Consider the following 21,512-nt stretch of genomic DNA (forward strand, 5'->3'; position numbering starts at 1 on the left):
AGCAAATTCATGAGTCTTTTTTTTCTAATACTTTACATCGAAAACCTCAGTAGTTCCTAATGTATATAATGTCACTTAAAGTTCAAGCATTTAACTGTTTTGCCCGTTTCTCTGTCCGCACTGCTCTGCATTGAATGGGGGTGTTATTCTCCGTTAAGTCTTTGCAGCAGTTTGAATTAGGCGAGTGACCATTTTAGCCCTAGACAAAAACCTTTCTGACTAACACGTGGTGGTATAGCAGCACAATCCATTGGGTTTTCCTCCACTAAAAGCAGCTTGTGTCTCAGTACTAATTCATTTAGACAATTAATCTTGAAGCAGACGTCTCTGAATTCACCAATGTCAATGACGGTCTTGAAATGTTAATGTAATAGCAAAGCCTCCATAGTTTTTCAATAGGATCTAATTAAGTTTTAAAAAAATGTCCGGTTCTTGGAGGGTTAACAGGACACCGCGCCCCCGTGTGGCCGTGAGCGGCAGTTCGGCTTCATTCACCGTGTCACACCAACTCGCATTGTCTGGAGCGGAGAGTGGCGTGCCGAGCTCACTCGCTCCCAGCGCCGGCACAATGAGCAGCTGTCCGCCGCGCTCAGCATGGACCCGGACGGACTAGCCCGCCGAATCATCTGACCCACCCGTCCAGGAGCACTATGTCGCGCGGCACACGGGAGCAGAACTCGAACCCTGACGGGTTTCTGGTTCTCGGCACCAGTGAGCTCCGGGATCTGTTAGACGATGAAGACAAAATGCACCAGATTGTCCGGCTCAGCGCAAAGGTTGTTGTTATTATTATTATTATTATTATATGTTTCTATTTTAATTATGGGTTATACAGTCTTTTAGGAGCAATAGGTTAATTCCAGGCTGAAAAGAGAAGAAACGAAACACAACGTTTCGGCTGTGGAGCCTTCTTCGGGTTTTATACCACATGCGGGGAGCCGGACGTTTTAAATAATGTAATCCCACAGCATGATTCAATCACTCTCGTATCTCATAGATGTCCAGGTGTATCACGAAGTAGAACTAAACAGCTCAACATTTGAACCCTGCATGTTCAAATATGGTTTGTCAGCTGATCAGTGGTGTGCATGTCTCCTAGTCACACTTCGCATGTGTTTTATGAGCGTGTCCCAAAAACACAAGACTACATAATGGAACAGATGGAAAAACGCTGAAGCATTCGCAATATCTGAAAACGCAAATGCATTTACTTAACAAGTGTGAGAAAATTTCAGGAGTTTTCGAAAGTATTGAGCTCAAAGTCATTGTCCTCGTATTATTGGCACACAGCGGCTGACTAACGTAGCTACACCTTGCTGTGTGGATTAAGCAGAACCTTCACGGGCAGAGCGCTCCGAGCTCAAAAGGGTTTCAAAGGGTTAGCTGGCCGTCTGTGTAGATTTCACAACAGAAGTTGTGAGAAGACGACACGGGGCCGGTCGTTGATGGTGCGGTTTTCTTGCAAGAACTAGCAGGTGCAGTAATGGTGACCTGCAAAATGTGCAGAGGAAACGGCTGCAGCCTCGAATCGCACGGTGATGAGGAGGGTCAGACAGTGAGGGTTTCGGTTTTGCGCTGGACCGTGTGAAGTACTGTGCAGACTGTAATATTGTAACCGCCACAGCGCTGGTAGAATGCGTTCACTGTAGGTAAAACCGATTCTGTCGGGGTAGGAAGTATTACATTAATGCCAGGCGAGCGTGAGAAGAGTGTATTTCGGGGCCAATGTCAAGCTCCTGTGACCTCAGTCATTGGCCACCTTTGTTTCTAGCACGCTAGCACCAGGTCTGGACCAGGAAGCAGTGAAGTACCCGATCTTCAAGATATGTAGAACAATTCGGAAGTCTGTTTTATGTCTCACATGGAGGCCAACGCGAAAAATAAATACTCTTGACAAGGACATAGACATGCAATAGGGATTTTAATAATGTTACCTAACTGGATGCGATACCATCCCATCATTGGCACACACAGTATTTAAAGATGACTAAATGGAGACAGAATGTTTCTGGACCGAGGGAGGAAACCACAGGCAGAACATGCAGACTCCATAGAGAAAATCATTGTCCTTGTATTATTGTCCTCCTATTATCCACAGAGAAGACAGCCCAGACAGAGCCACACCCCTGTAGGTATTACCAAGCTCCTTTCACACAAGTTTTATTTAGTTTTACTGCACATTTTTGCTTTGTCAGTCTGTTTTAGCGGACGAAACAATATTCACAGAATGGCGCAGTCCTACAGTCTCTTTAGGCTCAGGTGCAGAAATTCCAAAACCCTAAAAGATCAGATTCGGTCCAGAGACATGTGGAATATCCAATCATTGCTCTCGCAGTCCAACAGCAGCCGTGCGGTGATGCTTGTGTGAGACCCAGTGCTCGGTTCTGAACGCTTAGTCTGGTTCAAAAACTGCTCACAGAAAGTCAATGGAGCTTTGTGTCCATGTCTCTTAGAAACATCCAGGCATTCTGCGTCGAATGAAGGTTATTACTGGTAATCAGCCTACAATTGTGCACAGATCAAGAATCCTCCAAGAGATGTCACAGGATGTGACTGTGGCACAATATGAGGGCTAGTGTGGTTTTCAGTTTTCAGGGGCGCCGCTGAAAGAGCTGTAATTCAGTCAGTGATGCGAAGCATAGGTGTGAGTGACATATCCCTCTGTGAGAACTGTCGCCTTTAAAAATCACATTTAATTAACTTTTAATGTAATTCTCAGCACACAAAACAATGTGGTGGAAGCTGGAGAGACATAGACATTTGCTGGTTGAATAGGATGTAAGACTGGAAGCCTTTCAGTTCGGGAGGATTCAGTTATAATCTTCTATTATTTATTGCTGCGTATTTGTACGGCTGTCTAACACCTCTTCAGGGCTTGTCCTTTGAAATGCAGAGAAAGTTTGATTCAGGACGCTAATCGATTTCTCTGGAATTATCTTTTCAATACAGATTAAAGGGGAAAAAAAAGTGGCCATTAACCACCGCAGAGGTTTGTCAGCTTCTTTGCGCAGTTCCTGTCTTCACACATTTCACACTTCCCATGAAAACGAATTGTCCAGGAGGCCGATCTGCTAGGGTTCCGAGCGGAGAGACTGAGAATGAATTTACAGCCATTCCTGCAATGCAAAGCAGCCTCTTCAAAGCACAGTTGTCTTTTCTTCAAGGGTTAGAAATATGCTCAAGTGTTTGTTTTACACAGGATGTTCAAGATGTTTGTCCAGGGCTGTCAAACAGTATCAACTCTGGTTTATGAAGGGCTTTTCATTGCAATCAAAGATCAAAATCCCCGAGAGGGGTTTGTAAAAAAACCCTTTTGGGTAAACAATAGCAGGAACAGCTGGGAGAGGGAATGGGTCAGGAAATGGACATTTTGTAATTCAGGCTGGGGGAATGTAAGCAATTCAGAATTTATAAATCTGTTTGGCTCATGGCCCTGGAATATTTGAGGTCCCTGTTCTTTTTTAAAATGTGTCTTTAATATTTAAAAATGCAACACTAAGATGAACTCTTATATAGTAATGTCAATTGCTCTTAAGACATTTTAAGCACATTTTGGAAAACCAATGATGTGATAATTATCAGCGGTCAATGGTTTGTTCCAGGCTAATTAAAACACAGAGAAGTGGTTTGAAGTCCATCCTCTGATCCATGTGCAACTTTGCCACAGCTAGTCTATGGTATTTTTGCAGTTTTGCAGTGGTTTTACCATGGTCATACTGTTTAATGAATTAAGAACATAAAACAGCTACAGTTTGGTAGTTAGTAGCTAATTGGTCTAAAGAACTCATCCATGTGTTTTTTAAGAGACTTCAACCAAATAGCTGGGTAGCCTGTTCCACACCCCCACAACTCTTTGAGAGCAGAAGTCAGTTCTTTACCCAGTTTTAAATGCACTTCCATGTAATCCCACTTGAGTCTCCTGGTTCGTGTTTCGCTGTGCATTCTCAAGAAATTCACTGGGGTGACTGTGGATGCCTTTAGGTGTTTTGAATACTTGAGTCATGTCCTCTTGAAATCCTCTCTGTTCAAAGCAAAAATATTAATTTCCTTCTGTCTGTCAGTGTAGGACATTTCCTGAAACCTCATAGTGTATCTGGTTCCTCTTCTCCAGACACTCCAGGGCAATACTATCTTTTTTTGGAACACGGTGACCAAAATTGTTCACAGGATTCTAAACGAAGCTTTGCAAGCATATTATACCATTTTTAACATAAAATCCCTTGATAAAAATTATGTGCTTTTAACTATATATCTTATTATTTTGATTGCTTTTATCACTGTTTTCTAAAATTTACATTTCTTTTGCTGCGGTTTCTTATACCAATAAATCTGTATAAAGAAGGTGACTGACATCCAAGGGCTATTGCCAATGATAATAATTATAATGATAAAACACAAGAGGTAATGAAAACATTTATTTTGTTTCTTCACCAACGGGTGGAAATCCAATTGCTGTCAGTGCACACTATGGATACAGGCTGAGATATTATTTTCTTCTGAAGTCGATTTTGTTGTTAATCGAGTTATTTTGGCATCTAAAGACATCATTTCGGAAGGGATAACCTTCCAAAGCCAGCAGCCTGGAACATCAGTGTTGTGTTTTCATGCTGTGCATCAACAGCTATGCAGAGTCGTTCTTGCCAAGTTCTTGAGTCTCACACGGTATTGCAGTAATTCAGAAATCTCCCTGACACTGAGCCTGGGAGGCAGAAAAAATCTGGATTGCCGCTGAATTCCGTTATAGCAGAGAAGATGCTGTGGGATTTTTGACAATTACATACAAAGTCAACATTTGATTCTGTGGTTTTGTGTGACGTTGGAATGGCGCTAAAGCTTGCCATTAAGCATTTTTGGAAGCCTCTCTCTTCTTTGACCACAACTTTTTAACCAATGCATTAAAAATGTCTCAGAAGAAAAGATCTTCTTTTCATCTGGAGTACATGGCAACGCTGAGAGAAGCCCGACAGAAACTCTTACTCATTGACTCGGGTTTCTCTCCACTGCTGAGCTGCAGTTTGTGGCTTGCGGACTGTCTGTTTTATTATCACTGGTTTGTCCGTCTTCTTTTTGCATTATGTTCGACCAAGGAGGATTCCTAATGCCGATTTCACCTCTCTTGATGTCATACTCTGGGAAGTTTTGTTAGCCATGGCTAGAATTAGGCTTTTGCAGAAAACTACTTTTTAAAATGCATATTTTAAGTGAGCATCTTAATTGATCGCTCTAATATTGTTTACATTGTGTTCATTTAATTGCCTTGCTTGGTTCAGTGCAACCATCTTTAATTTTTGCTGTGAAACAAGTCCTCCGTGATCAAAATGGATAACAGAGCAGAGGCGTATTGCAGTTTCTGCAGCTCTGTGTCAACCTTTCCTGCGAGACTCCTACTTTTTTCTAATGATGTTACTCAGAGATACAGCAGCCATGGCAAAGTTAGTCAGACTTGAGCCCATAACCTTCTGAGAATGAGTCCTGAGCCCTAATCAGCGCTCCACACAAGGCGAGTGCATGTGTGATACGTAGATAGGACAGGGTGGATAACTACACTGGCTCTTGTGCTCTCTGACAACCATAACAACAAACAGGCTGTGATGTGGAGCCAGAGTCTGCAGACCTGCCACGTTAGTCCTTTTTTGTTCAATTTCTCTTTTTCCCCTTCCTGCTCATTCTAACTGCCGGGCCCTTAACACTTCGGTGGTCCCCTTTGATCACTGAAGAATGTCAAAAGGAAGTAAAAAGGAAATATTAAAAGAACCGTGCATATTTTTATAAAGAAACTAACCACAGACGCAAGTTAGAAACTCTTAAAAACGTTTTCAAAAGTCTCCGTTCCTCACAGTAGATGGCAGATCCCTCCAGAAATTTGGATGAAATTGTAAGGAATACTAAAATGAAGTTAAAGAAGCAGTGTGTTTTAAATGCATCCTTCTGGCATTTCTGATTTCATGCTCGTAAAGGCCTGTTATAAGCTCTCCATAATTCTCTGCTCTCATTTTATACTTAGATTCCTGTTTATCGTAGTTACTAGCTCCTCTTGATAGCAGTGTTCTGATGTTTTATGTAACTATGTTGTAAAACATATGAATACTTGGGCTGGTATAGTTTCAGTAGCTCAGCCACATCGTAATTAAAGTGTTGCAATGACAAACATATTAAACAAGATATACAAAATAAATTAAAAAAATATTCCTGAGAGGACAAGCTGACAGGACCCCCTCTTTCTTCACAAGGAATGAGTCAGGGAGCTGCTGCAAGAGTGAATATGAGGTGGAGAGAGGAGTGTGAGAAAGTAGCACAGGGGGGGAGGGGCTCAGCAGGAGAGGTATTTATGTGTGGGAGAGAGGAAGTGGGTGAGATAAGAATTTGCCCTCCTCCCAAACTTGACCACTAATGCCAAGGCATTTGTAGCTCTGTGCTATATAAAAAGAGTGGTGGCATATAAGATTTGTAATTAAAAGGTGACAGTCAATCCAGGTTTGCTGAGCTTTAGACATGAAATCTCGATAATTTAGTTTTCAAATTTCTTTGGTTAGAGATTTATTATTGTCCCTGACTTTTCATTCACCTAAAAGAAAAAAAAATCAGCATCAGGGAAAAGACACAATAAAATAAAAACAATTCCGGAAGTGTTTCCATCAGATAATCCTATAAACCTATTTAAAATTCAATTGAGATTCCCAATGCCCACATTTGCATTGCCCACAAACTGTTAAATAATAAGAAATAAAATTCTTTGTCAACCGTCCTTATTTTTTGTGTTTTCAAATATAAACGTTTTCAGCCTTTGTGTGCATTGTGTGCAAGTGTCAGAACATTTAAAGTTTAGTTAGGTGTATTGTCCTTTGAAACTCAGTTGAAGCTTCTATTTCAGTCTGAGGTGACACTTATTCACACCAATGACTCTGTATAGACAAGGTTCCCCATGGAAAGGAGTTTTAGAAAAGGTTTACATGACAAAAAACAGCCTTTTCACACAAAACTGGCCTCTCTCAGCATCGCACTGCGTCCAGTTTCAGGAGCTGCAGGTGGACAGAGAGACCATGCTGACTACCAACCGCAGCTTGGCTGAGGAGAGCCTGTCCCGCCAGCCAGGACTTCAGAACGGCAAACTACAGCTGGCAGACAAGTACCGGAAACTGGAGCACTTGGCCACGGTGTGCCAGGAGAAGCAGAGACGTCTGGGTGAGTCCTGGCTTTTCCACTACTGTTATTTCATCATGTAGACATGCTTTGTTGATAAAAAAGCCCAAAACATCACGCTCACAGCTTGGTATACATCAGACGATAAGAAAGGGTGATTGCAACCAGCTCAGTCATCTGGCTCATCTTGCTGATTGAGTCGTGGAGTAGCTGTGTGAATTTGTCCTGTCACTTCTTGAGGGCGTCCAGAGTTTCCACCACTTGCCTGAGAAGCCTGTTCCAGACATCCACATCTTTGTGTAAAGATGTGTTTCCTGTCTCCTCTCCAGAATGAATTCCTTTCTAGGTTCTAGGCCATTTCTGGCTTCATATCCTGGGTTTTTTGGCTGCATAGTCTTCTCTTCTTCCAGGCATGTGCTGAGGGGTGCAGCTTAAAGCTTGAAAAACAGCTGGCTCTTTTATGTATAGAAGGCAAGAGTATAAAAGACTGTAGAAGCCAAGTGGATATTTTAAAGAAAGAAATTAGATTTTTTATGTAATTCTGGAAAATGATCGTTCAGACTTTGTTCTGAATGTCTCTGAACTTTTTATTCTTAGTCACACTTTCTGAAGAACAAGTCATCTTTGGTGAGCACTATTCCACAGTCTCAAAGGGCTGAATAAGGGAACGCTGGAATTAGAATTTGTTTCTTTGTAACAAAGTTTTCTATTCAAAGCTGCAAACAGTGACTCCCAGACTGCCTTCGGTTTACATTGTGGTTTACGAAAAGCACATGTGGTGCCATTTTCCCACAATGGCCAGAAACTTTCTCAGCAGCAGACATGTTGCTTTTGAAAAAATAATGGGGGTATATGTGATTTTCTGGATTTCACCCATAAGAATTAAGGATAAATGACTTAGAAATCAAAACTGCTTTCAGTTGTCCAGAAATATTTACAGTCATGACCATGTTATCATTTTTATTTGGAAAACCTAGGATTGTGTTTATAATCGGCTTGTTTTGCTGTGGCCTGGGCCTGTCCACGCAGTGAACACCTGCAGAAAGTAGAAAAGTAAAGTTTGGTCTGAATGCAGTCCAGGATCCGCCACGGGTAAACACCAGTTTTGTCTTGGGACGACAAAAGCCAAATGAGGTTAAACTTTTTAATCAGTCAAGTCCCTCAGGTATACAAATATCAAATGGAAGTGTGTGAATGGGATTAAACATGAGATGGCAAATTATAAAATATAAAAACTTAATAGATAGCTATGAATCTAAAATTGTAATTGAGCTGACTGATTAACTGTGGGTTAGTCCACGCAGTAGAAATAGTTTGGCTCACTGCTTGGCAAGATCAAGCTATTTCGACCCAGAGTCAGAATAAAATCATTTAGCTGTTTTTGATGCGAAAAATCCTTCAATCCTTTTTTTTTCCAATGGAGACCTGATCCTGCCACTCATTAAGATCCTCTTCTAGTGGAAGAACAATAAATGAATGAGATGCAAACAAAAATTAAAACCAGCTTACGGCTTCCCTAAAAATGCAGCTTTAACCTGCCCAACAAAAGAAGACTGGGGAAAGAGAGCAGGCTGACTTGAGACTGAGAGATCAGGCTGTAGGTGACACAGGCCAGCCCTGCGCTTTGCAGGGATGAGTGTGTCTCTGCAGCTGGGACCTACAGTACGTGCTGCTCTTTCTATGGATAAAGCAGATGTTCGCTGATGGAAAGTGGGAGGACTATCGGCCATCCTGTCAAACAGCACAGGCACCCCGCTGCACTGTCAGACAGGATGGGCGTGAGTTCCTTCCTCGCCGCACATCTGATTCTCATTTTAGAAAAAGGTGGGAAACAAGTATTGGGAAAAACAGAACCCCCTTCCGCACGCCTCTCGGCTCTGGGAATCGTGAAGGCGCAGTGCTGGCGGTACATACCCTGGCCCCGCTCAGCGAGGTGTTGTGCAATTCCTCTTGCTGTGAGTGTGCAGGCACGTTCAGGCAGAGTGCTGCCAGCGCCCCGCTGCAGGGAGGTCCTTACGGTGTCCTGTCCACTCATCGTACCCCATCCCCACACCCGCAGCCTGCGCCAGACTGCAAGTGGACCCGGACACCTAACTGCGTCACTGTCCCGTCTGCCAGTGTTATCTCCTCGGTCAGCCGTCGAATAGATTCTGAATGAACTTGCTGTATGTAGATGATTTAAAAATGTAGAGCGTGGTGCAAAACAAATATTAATTACTCCACATTATCTCGTAATTCGCTGTTATATGGTTTATATATTTTTTAAATTGTTGAACCTTACCGTGTAAGTCAGGTTTGCTTCAGGATAATAACGCAAAGCCTAGAGTCCTGTAATCATCCTTTGCTTGTGAGCAAAGTCTTTCAACTTTATTTTTCCATGGACATGAAAAGCATCACAGGGCAGCATGATGGCACAGTTGTTAGCATTGCTGCCACACAGCTCTGAGGCCGTGGGATCAATTCTGTATCTGGGATGCTATCTGCGTCAAGTATGTGTGTTCTCCCTGTGTTCACGTGGGTTTCCTCTGGGTGCTGTTGTTTCCTCCCACAGTCTAAAGACATATTGGTAGATTAATTGGCTTCTGGTGTGAGTGTGTTCGTATCTGTGTCCCCTGTGATGGACTGTTGTCCCATCCAGGGTGTATCCTGCCTGCACCTGTTGCTTGCCAGGATAGGCTCCGGCTACCCCATGACCCTGCGTTGCATAAAATAGTTATAAAGTGGATGGATGACAATAATCACACTGCACTATTATAAAAATAATAGACAAGAGGAATCTTTACACTTTGGTCAAAAAGTAATGGACTGGAGCTTTTGAAGAATGCCAAAGCATAAAAGATCAATTCCCAGTTCAGTTTTTAATGTACAGGCAGCGTTTAAAAAATAATAATTCGCAGCACACTGTTCTCTTCTGGAGCCTTTTATCTAGATGAGTGTCTTCATGGCGATTTGTTCCAGGGTATAAATAAAAACAACAGAGGAAGCTGATCCAAAAGAAAAGCCCCTCGGTCGAAGCTGTGGACAAATATCTTGCAGCCTTTCATCTGCACGGCCTCTCTCTGGAGAGCCCTGAGAAAGTGTGGACAGGCCGTCCTCCCACGCGGGCTTGAGCAACCTGGACAGCTGCGGGCTGACAGGAAACAGGACCCCCTGCCGAGAGAGAAGCCCTTCCTGCCTGCGGAGCAGGCGAGCCGTGAGCCCCGTTTATGTCACCATCTGGAGCCACAACAATGACAGGGTGGTGGGTGGGGAGATTTGGCCACAAGAAGAACGAAACAAAAAAAAACGTATTTGCTGGCTTTTCTTTGAAATGAGAAAGAATTGCTGGCATTTGTTTTCAATTACTGCTGACTGACTTGTAGCCAAGACGGGGCTTGTGTGTGAATTTGACTGGTCTGGAACAGTTCTCACTGCATTTCCTCTTACGCTGGTGAAAAGGGTGTTGGGGGTTAGGTATCTGTGTTTGAACACGGGCCTCCAGACTAGACTTTCCAACACAAACATGCATCAAACATCTGGCTCTAATGTTCTTCATGACCCAGATTTGCACATTATTGGCCTAGTTAGAACAATTTGTAGCATTCTCCTGTTCTTAAGGTGTTGGTATTTAATTTCTGTGAAACCTAATTGCAGCAGAATCTTCCAGGATCATTACAGATAGCACCCCAAGTCCAGAATTGAACCCAGTGGCCCAGCACTGCATTGCAGCAATGCTAACCACTGCGCCACAGTGCTACTAAATTTTAAGTTGTTTGTTGATTTCTTTCCTTCACTGCTTTGACATCTGTGCAACATTAGTGGAAGCCTCTTTGGCCAGATCATCATCATTGTAAATAAGAAACTGTTGTCATTTGAGATATTGGGAGTCGCTTTGTTAATAATTAAGATACAACACAAATATGACTCAACATTTTTAGGTGACCCTGTCCGGGAGTCTATGTATACAGCAGTTCAGAGACAGTGCTATACAGATAATTTAATGTACACAGCATTTCAAGGAACAATTACTACTTGCTAATTAGAGACATCATGCTTGCGGCGTGTGAGATGTCCTGACAAGTGCAACTGATTACAACTACTTCTATTTTTAAGAGGTGTCGATGTACATTCCTTGTCAGCTGCTGCAGTAAAATCTGAAGGAAACTGTGAGCAAAAAAAAAATCATGAGAATAGAGTGATCATAGAGGGGCACCTTCAATCATTATGAATTCAAGTTTGCACAGCATTCACATACTGTACATATCTGATATTTGAGGATTTTTTACTCAGATGTAGATGAAGATGCAGGTATTTTGCAAAGGGCTGTGTAGTTTGCTCACTAAAGCAAATGAAACGCTTGGGCAGAAATAAGGGGATGAAGAAATGATGTTCACGCTCTGAATGGGTTAAAAACTGGAATGTGGGAATACTGTTTATAAACATGCTTATATTTACAGCAGTGCATTGACAATGCATGAAACAAGCAACGTGTACAGGTTTAATAATAGGTAGAAGAGGAAGAATGCTAGTAAAAAGTGTAATATGCAGTAGTTAGTAGTCAGAGTAGACAGGGCCACGCTGAGACAAGTTGAGTGCTTCTCTCAGTGTGGGTCTCAAGGTGTTTGCAGTTGTCCCCCAGTGCCTCAGTAGTGTGTGGTTTTGCACTTGTTGCAGACTGTGCTCATGTATCCTCCGTTAACCTGACTTCATCTGCGGGAATGCCGCTCAGTGCCTTTACCACATCCTGTTGCACCTCATATTCTCTTGGTTTGTTAGATCTAATCCAGCATGATATTGTGCATCAGAACTCTACTGATGAAGCAACATCTGTTCTACACTGACACACTAATGACTGGTGCAACACCTGCCCTGTGCTTCACGTGGAATTGGGTCAAAGTGCATTGTCTTACTGTTTTATGCTATAAATGGAAAGTCTGTTAGTCAAGCATGAACCAGCATTTGGCTCTTTGTCTAGCAGACGCCTTTGACCAACAAAGAAACCTAATTCATGACCTAGAAGTCAGTCTTTATCTGGGAAGACATGTTTGGTTTTTAGCACTGTCAGTGTTTTATTAATGTACAAATGCACCTCTTTACCCACCTTCTAAAACAGATTCTGAAAGGGGCTGTGATATTTGTTCATGCTGCTCTATAATATGATGATATTTAATAGAGGAACAAACACACTGCAAATAATATGTATGTATAAACAGAAAATTGTAAATATTTAAATTAGGAACACAATTTAAATAACCTAGCATCTAAACCTCTTTACCAGACATTGACCACAGAAATTCATCTTGTTTTCTGCGAAACTTCTCACTTCATTTTAATTTTTTTTTTAAATCTATAAAAAGGTCTGTTCTCTGTTCTCAATCTGTTTGCACTTAACTTAAGTTCTTTGATACTGGTCTGTGGGTTGAGTTTGAAGTGCTGGTTTTGGTATTGATATTGACTTCCTCACCTCCTGTGGGGATTTTCAGACCTCAGTCACATCTCCTCCATGTCCTTCTCCCAAACTAAAGTGATGCTTCAAGAAGGGTTGTAAAAAAAAAGAGAAAAATTGTCAGGAATGGAAAAACAAAACACATGCGGTATGAAATCCTTTTTTTCTTCCTCAAATCCAAAGTATTTAGCCAAGTTTGAGCTGAGGACATTGTTTTCATCCACTCAGCACTCGTGACATTTCCACGCAGTACCTGCTACCTCCTGTCATCTCTGTGAAATCCCCAGACAGAGAAACACCGTTGAACACTGTCAGCTGAGAAACAGTGTCTGACAGTAGCTTATTGTCAGCTACTTTTAAGTTGATTCTCTGGCTGGCATGTGCCATGTATTGTTAGACCAGAGAGATCATGTGAGATAATTCCACAAAATATTTTTTTAGCAAAACCTTTTGAACAGGGTTCAGAGGTGTATCTTATTTTGCCTGCATTTCCCATGTTATTCCAAATAAACAGGCCCAGGTGTGAGATGTTGTGTCCCTTGTAGGCATTGTTCGGTTTGCTTACTTTTCCCACTACTTGCCTTCACACTTTGCTCTGCCACCATTGTGAAATGCTGTGAGCTACTTAGTGGTGGAAACCTCTATGCAGATTGTAGATGGTGACAAGGAACAGATAGAAATTAAGAAAGGACGAGGAAAGACAACGTGTTTCTGCTTTGGTGCCTTCTTCAGATGTGTGTGAAGTGTGTGTTGTCTCTGACAGACGAGCAATGTGGTGCCATTTTTTTTTTGACTTCCTGCACTGTGCTGTCAGTCAATTAGCCGCTGTGTCGGTCTGTTAATCAGGGAAGCTTCTCTCAGGGCAACCACTAAATATCCCTGTCCAGCCCCGTAGACAAGCAACCAAAAAACCACAAGCACACCTGATAGGAGCTAGGCAGAGCGAAGACTGGTTTGAGCAGATTTCTCTTTTTGGTTATGCACACCATCTGTTTTGAGTTTGTGAACTGAAAGGCTGTAGAGCAATACTGATCACAGTCAGGCTTTCGTTGGCAATGCTATACTGCAGTCATGGTAACAAACCACAAAGCCCACCCTTCCCCCACCACAAACAATAAGCATAGTCAAGAAATATGTTGCTCTCTGGCTCTGAACTATGGTTACAGCTATGTTTTTTTTTCATACCGTCTGCAAATCAAGTTAGTCCATTTGGTTGTGTGGCATGTGTTAATACAGCAAACAGCTTCCTTGTGCCACTTCCATAAATTGCGCGGAGCCTCATAAATTTGTGTGGCGTTGCTCTGTGCCTTGTGAGCTCTGATGCAGAAAGCGCCAGGATACCCTTTCATTCCTGGAAACCGGTGCCCCAGCCCACTGCGCCACTGATTCCCCAGGGTGCTCTCTTGCTGGTGTCTGTGGCTCCTGAGCTCCTGAATTATTTCTTTCCCAAATGTAGGTCACTTGCTGTTGTCCCCAAAGTGTTTTGTGTTTTTGCCGCCTGTCTCCTCCCATTATTCTCCAAATGCCTGGGTTTTGGCTCACTTGTGGGGCACACCCTTTTTATTAAGATTCAAGGGGCAGGGATTAGAAAGAAAGTGGTGATACCGGTACCTGTTTTGTCAAAGGGGCTGAGCTGGTGGTTTTCATTTGGTGCATGGAAAGGTGAGGCAAAATGGCATTCAGCCACAGCTATGTAAAATAGGTATGAGGGACTTAAGAAGATTTGCAAGCATTTCTTGTAAGTGTAGTGCTGGCTACAGGTGAGGGGAGAAGATAATAGCTCTAAATCAAGCAGAACATTTGTGAATGTGAGCGATAAGGGGAGTGAATAAGACTGAAACGGATTATTTGTGGTTTATTTAACTCTAAAAATTAAAAGAGACTAGAACAAGGTGGCAATTATGACGTGTGATTGACGTGAAGTGTTTACAGTGGTATTGGGGCTTCTGCACTATTTTGGCTCTGTAGGCTTTGTGTTTGAGAAGCACAACTGCCTTTATTGCAGCTGCAGTGGTGTCACTGTCAAAGTGTTTCCCTGTTGTAAATGAACAGAGGCCTTTAATGAAATGCTGCCCTCCAGCCAGACTCAGACACACACAGGGTCACTGATTAGCTTAATGACACATGTTTCCATAGCTACAAGGGTGCAACTCTTAAAGGGACAAAGCCATTTTTTTCCAGATGGATTAAGCTGATAGAAACTGACTACTCCCCATCCTTCCCTCAGGCTCACTAATGACACTGTAGACACTTTATGTAGCGCAAAGAGAGGGCATTTGCATTGGGAAATGTCCCTATTTTTCATCTCCATCCATCCATGATCAGAAAGCGGTTTGTGCTGGAGAGAGTCATGGTGGCCTGGAGCCTAGCCCAGACTGCTCTGTCCGTGGACAGTGTGCTAGGCCATCGCAGGGTCATCGAGGAAGGGACAGTTTAGGACAGCCAATCAAACCTAGACAGCATTTGCCTTTGGAAGGTGGAAGGGAACCAGAGCATCTGTGGAAAATCCCCACAAATACAGAGAGAACATCCAGCATTCACACAGAAGGCACCCCAGTTCGGAGTCCACCCAGGACTGAAGAGCTCTGAAACTGTTGTACCAGCAATGGTTCATTGTGGAACTACCTCGTATCAATTTTGCCCTCCAGGAATGGCTGTTTTTCTATAGAAAAAACAACTTTTAAGATTCTCTCTTTAGATCTTTTTCTTCTTTTACATCTGTATGTGTTGAGAGTAATGTCTTCAGGTTTACAGAGTTAGAGAAAATAAGGGAAAATAATAAGGAGCCAAATGCTCTAAGAGATATATCCGTTTCCATAATTATATAGTATACGGTGTATGCAATACTATACTGGCCTGATATTGCCTGCAGACTTGCTAAAATCGTAATTCCATGTATTTTCTCTTTCAAATTTCATAGCTCACTGGCCTCTGATCGGATAATGATTAATTGCATTCCACAGTATCAGATTCAATTTTTTTTTAAGCTTTGCTGTTTTTCTTTGCTTCCAGAGGCCTACATACAGAAGCGGAGCCCCCAGGTGGCCCGGACTCTTCTGCAGGAAGAGGTGTCCCGAGCTGAGGAGGAATCTGAGGTGAGTGTGTGGTCCGGGAGGCCTCTTTTGGCCTCCTGTTCAAACTTGCTCCAGAGGTGAAACCCCCTTGATAAACAAACTATGTTGAGCTTGCACGGGCTCTGCCAGACCACTTGGACACTTCAACACTTTTAAACTACTTTCATGTTGCCACTTGAGAGGAGCTTTGGCACAGTAACACATATCCAGCATTGTCTTATAAACCAAATGTCAGGAACATAATTAGTGAAGTTGTGTCAACATTTGCCTGGCATTATTACATTTAGGGTATAATCTGCAACATATGTTATTTATTTTTACAAATGTAGATGCAAAACCATGTGTCAGTTATAAAACAGCACAAGCCCAAGGCTGACATCCAGCAAATAACAACAGCCAAGCATTTCCACTGAGTGCCAGCATGGGCTGTCACAAGAAGCTTTCTGACACATCATTATCTTTCTCTCTCTGACCTTTCATTACAGGTTGTACTTTTACACCCTGCATTAAAAAAAAACCCCAACAAAAACACGAAATGCAAACTACGAATAAGAAAATTGCTGCACGAGTTAAATATTCTTGTTAGCTTTCTTGTTAGCTTATTTCCCCTTTTTCCACACATATGTAATGGATTTAACTGATTGAAGTGATTAAATTAAAGTTAATTGGTGTAAATTCCATCAAAGAGTGTAAATCTAATAGTCAAGAGTAATTTTAAAATTTCTGAACAATCGTTTGACACTTGGTTTTGGTGTTGGGTTATATCAAAGTAAGAATGCTTTACTCCCCTGTGGTTCCAAGTTGGCTCCAGGTTTCTGCAAACCTTACCAGGAGCAATCAGCTTTCAGAAATGGATGGATGGATATCAGGCTGACATCTGAGATATGGTGGGGCTGAGCTGGAAAGCACTGATTATAAAGCCAGGTGGTCCATGTCTAATACAGAGTGTTAATTTATGGCTTTTAAACATCTGAGCAGTGCAGTACTCATTGTGCACTGAGGCGCAACACAGCACAGAAGAGAATGCTATAAGTCATGTGCTCTCTCCCATAATGGGGCCCTAGACTAGATCTATTTCTAAGTCCCACTCAGCTGGGACAATCTATGGATCATCTTTTTTTGTATGTGGAGGTAAATCACTGATTAACTGATTTGAATTTTTATTGCTTAATTTGCCAGGTTTTTCTTCATGGCTTTAGAGAAACTGCCTTATCAAAGGCATATCCTGCCTATAATTGCATTGCACTTTGTCGTTTAAATGATAAATATTTGTATAATTTAGTAAATTAAAAGTCAATACCTGCAAGGCGTCTTTGCTTTTCCTTCCTGGAGATCAACCTTTATATCAGTGGTAAGGATCATACACTTTGTTCCTGTGTTGTATATTTTCATCTTTAGTTGATGCCCTGTTTCAGAGTGTTCTTAGATCATGAGTGCAATCTTTAACTTGATCTCTTAATGTCTTTTTATTTTTTTGTGTTTGTTTCCACAGGACCTTCTAGAGAAGTTCATGGAAGGCAGCCTGCCCCTTGAAGGGTTTCTGGATTCTTTCCAAAGCATCCGGAAGATCTGCCACATCCGCCGTGCTCAGGCTGAGAAAATCCAGGAGCTGCTGAAACCCAACCAGAATCTCAGGAAACCCAAAAACTCTGGAGAAGAGAAAAAAACAGCCCAGCAGGAGCCCCCTTCCAATGGGTTTTCTGCTCAGGGGCCACCCCGAGTTTTCCAACTGCGTTACGGCCTCACCCCGGCCATATTGCTGCCCCATTTCCCGCTCCCCTCCACCTCAGCCATAGCCCATGCTGCAAGCCTACCTCCTCTGGACTCTCAGCCAGGCCAGACCCAGGCTTTGGGGCCTAGTGCTCCCCATTCTATCCCTGGCCAGCCAGTGGGCCTGAGAGTGATTGGACAGCTTCCTGGGTGGCCTGCCAGGCCTGTGCGTTTGCAACAGATCTGTCGGCAACACAACCACCACCAGCCAGAGCCCCCATACCGATAATGTTTTAGCAACCCCACTCTGGACTTACAGTATACTGCCATAGTCGCCACATTGAGACTCGCAGGTTTATAACAGACACTTTCAGGAGCTTGAAGGATTCCTGTTATCGGCAAGGTTTTGACAGAAAAGGTTTTTTTCCGAACTTTTGTATTCTTCCACAGCTGGCACTAATGAAGTTAATAAATTAAGTTGAATTTCATTAAATTGTTCATAAAGGGTTTTTGTTGAAAGTGAAAACAAGATCTAACATTTGAAATAATGTGCTTATGTGTATTTGATATACCCATAATCATTTTTCCAACAAATTCTAGCCAATTTATCACCTGGTAGTCTAAAACCTAGGGTTTCAATGATACATTTGTCCCAATAGCGTATGAAGAAACACAAAAAGGCGTAAACTCATATGGAAGCCATAGAAGTGGTTTACCTATAGGTATAAAATTCACCACTGAACTGTGAAGAATGAAAACTAGACATCATTCATCTATTTATTCCTATATTCTTTGAATGACGCTATGACCTTTTGACTTGAAAAGTACTTCATCAAGCCCTTGTGTGTGCCACAGATAGTATAACTAATAGTCTTTCATATTAGGCGGGGGCTATATTTTGTCAGAAGCGTGTGATTGTGTCTTGGTGTGATTTGAGAAGAGCTTTGGTTTGGAAGCGTCAGGATTTTGTTTTGGTTGCAATTAGAAGTGAACTCTAACAACTGGTATGTATGTCTTCATTGGATCAGAAGATAACAAGCTACATGTCTTAATGTATATTCTAGACAAGTTAACTAGCGTTTGCACACAATGCACTGCCTTGATGTAATTTTTTGAGCCTGTATCACCTCCTGGCTTGGCAAAGCTACTCAGTCCATTCTGGATTTCAATTCTATTTCACACAATCAGTCTTTTTCATGTCTGGACCATGTCACTGCTTCTGTTAAATTTGGCAAAGCCTTTTCAGATCTTTCCATTCTGCCCTATTTCACTTTCTGAGGATTTATCAGGTTCCACAGCATAGACATAATATAGCAAAGACTCCCAAGCTGTGTTCACAAGTACCCTTTGCAATAACGAACGAAGAAAAAAATGTTTTCTACCCACAATCAAGAACAGGTGCCCGTGGAATCTTTGACATTTGCTAATCAAATAAAGGCACCACAAGCTGTCTACACATAGTAATTGTGTTGGTTTGCAGTGCTGTCTGTGTGCAGATGCACAATGCTCTTAAGAGAAGTCTCTTGTGAGAAGATATATGTAGTCACTCCTGTGGTTTATGCTCCTGATGAAGACTGTATAAGGAAAGTAATGAGAAAACACAAATCGTCTAAATTTCAATAAGATATTAAATATGAAAAGGGGAAAATGTGAGCTACAGAACTGGGAATTCAAAATGTGATGTGCATCCTACGGTACATCTTGTACAGTGGGTCGTTGAAGTATTTATAATATATAAAATGTTGTGGTGGTGGGGTGATGCAGGGGGTGGGATGGCAGCCTCGCAGTTCTGGGGCCCTGGGGTGCTGTCTGTGTGGAGTCTGCATGTTCTCCCCGTGAGCCAATGGGTTTCCTCCAGGTGCTCCGGTTCCCTTCCACAGTCCAAAGACATGCGGGTGGGTTAATTGGCTTCTGAGAAAATTGAAAGGTGTGTGTGTCTGTGTCTGTGTGTGCCCTACGATGGTCTGGTGTCCCGTCCAGGGTGTACCCTGCCTCATGGGTAGGCTGCCCTCTGACCCTGTGTTGGATGAAGGAGTTAGGAAATGGATGGACAGAAGGATGTAACAGTCACTATAGTCTGGCATCCTTTGTGCTGTAAGTCTCACATGCTCATCTTCAGCACTGTATAGCTACATCTCTTTATTCCTCCTTCATAATGCCTCTCATACCAGGCTGTGGCCACAGACCGATAATATATGGAGGGAGAACTGAATTAGAATGAATAATACTGATACCTAATAAAAATGATTAAATAGCTAGGTCTGTTGATGCAAAACATGCTAATTCACTCAATGTGTTGTGGCTCAAGTATAAAATTAATAGTTATTTTGGATCTCTGTGTTCATTTCTTTGTTCAACACAGAAACATACTTGAGAGCGATTCAAAGAAACTTTGTTGAAAAAACAGCATTGTTGTGTAGGGTTTCAAATCGCATCAATCTGTGATTTTCATTTTTGTGGCTAAAGTTGTTCTTGCAATAGTGCGGGTTCAGTTTAAAAACATTTGTATTTAATAAATGAGACACTTTTTCCAGTACTGAGCTCTGTTTGGGTGTGGCTCTTTGTTTCTATCTTCTCACACAGTGCTGTGTCAGTGTTTCATCTTAAACAGTAGTTTTGGCCTTTTTTTGTAAAACAAAAAACAGTTTGCTGGTAACTATACTGGTTGTTATATTATAACTATAGAGTATATTATTGAAACCCCATTTGTTCAAGTCCCAAGTCCCAGGAAGGTATATTTCCAGTATATTGGTATTATATTTTATGTGTAGGTATATTACGGTATATTGTATTTATAGTGTATTCACACCTCAAACTCATCTGATGAATATTACATCATCAGATGGCAGATGTAATATTCCTCATCTTGCCTCCTCTCTACACCCCTCCCAATTGAAGATCTAGGTACTACATGTATTGCATATGTAACAAGGATACTACATTTCAAGCCATATATATCATATGGTCAGTCGGCTGATGGGAAACAGTGTCTAATCCTGAAGGGTACTTCTCAGAAATGTACACATAATGCATTCATAAAAGATCAAGAATCAGTATTCCTCATAACATCCATGATATGGAAGAACTGACCACTGTTTTGCCTGAAACACTGCCAAAGCTAAACAGGGATTATCCTCCTAACCTTGGTGTTTGGGTGAAGCTCCTTTGGGTTGAAACAAGAGAGCAGAAGTGCTGTTAGCGCTCACATGACTCTCGCCACATGGCGAAGGAATCAACGCTAGGAAACCAGATGAGGACTCCCACAGCGAAATAAATTGCACATTATGCAAATGGCAGGATAGCTTTGAGGCCAACTGAGTCACACCGCTGAGTACCCTCTGCTACTCTTGGCGAAGCCTCACAAATTAACCTTGAAATCACCAGTCCTGACCAAAATCATGCGACCAGATGAGCCAAGCCGATGCCATAGAATATAGCAGCAATGTCATTAAAAAGACCTCCCAGGAACACACAACAGACAGTTAAGGAAGTCCACGTATATGATCTGTGTTATTTGAGATGCAGAGAAAAACACTTTTTCACCAGAAGGTTGTGTTTAATTTTCCATCAAATGGCATGCCACCAGCAAAGTGTAATTGGGCTGCCTTTTGTCATAAAAAATGATATTTGACTGTGGTTTACTCAGGCCGAATAAGAATTCTTTGGATTTTTGTATTTATGTAAAGTGTTTTTGCTTCTGGAGTGATAGTCACTTCATTGGCAGGACAGCAGCCTCCGAGGTTGTCATGACACAGGTCATCTCCTGTAGCAGTGATAATAAATAGCGGCAGAACATCCATGCCCCTAATATCTGCTGTAGAGTAATAAGGGTGACCATCCAAAACCCACAGCTGCCTTAATTTATTTTAAAAAAAGACCTCTACATTTCTGCTAAAATGCTGTTTCGATGTATCCAGAGACATAATTTTTTATTTTTATTTTATCAAGCCCTGTAGTCGTCAGGGGAGGTAGGAAGAGTATTGGCAATGAACAGGAAAAAAAAGACCCTTGTTTAATTGTCCAAACAGCACACGCTAAATGTTATCTTTTTGTCTTCCTTCCTGACGTTGACTTCCTTACACTGCCAGCCAGGATCTGTTCTGTGGTACACTAACTCTAAATCTGGTGGAACTATTATTCAGACTGTTTGCTTTTATTTTCTG

The 21,512-nt window shown here is 42.0% G+C and overlaps 1 protein-coding gene across 3 annotated transcripts; it reads left to right on the forward strand.

The window, feature by feature from the left end:
• Nucleotides 1–475: 475 nt before the first annotated feature.
• On the forward strand, nucleotides 476–19,889 carry vps37d (VPS37D subunit of ESCRT-I). Of its 3 annotated transcripts, XM_088616420.1 has the most exons (5): nucleotides 476–776; nucleotides 2,950–2,989; nucleotides 7,011–7,182; nucleotides 15,578–15,660; nucleotides 17,132–19,889. In XM_088616420.1, exons 1-5 carry the CDS (start codon nucleotides 736–738, stop codon nucleotides 17,636–17,638), a joined length of 843 nt encoding a protein of 280 aa, XP_088472546.1. In that variant the 5' UTR covers nucleotides 476–735; the 3' UTR covers nucleotides 17,639–19,889. The 3 variants fall into 3 exon arrangements, with proteins under 3 accessions (XP_088472546.1, XP_088472545.1, XP_088472544.1); XM_088616419.1 differs by lacking the exon at nucleotides 2,950–2,989 and having other exon boundaries at nucleotides 479–776; nucleotides 7,017–7,182; XM_088616418.1 differs by lacking the exon at nucleotides 2,950–2,989 and having other exon boundaries at nucleotides 482–776.
• The last annotated feature ends 1,623 nt before the right edge of the window (nucleotides 19,890–21,512 follow it).

The sequence above is a fragment of the Lepisosteus platostomus genome, chromosome 22 (assembly GCF_059453375.1).
Source record: "Lepisosteus platostomus isolate fLepPlt1 chromosome 22, fLepPlt1.hap1, whole genome shotgun sequence".
In the NCBI taxonomy this organism is placed as follows: domain Eukaryota; kingdom Metazoa; phylum Chordata; class Actinopteri; order Semionotiformes; family Lepisosteidae; genus Lepisosteus; species Lepisosteus platostomus.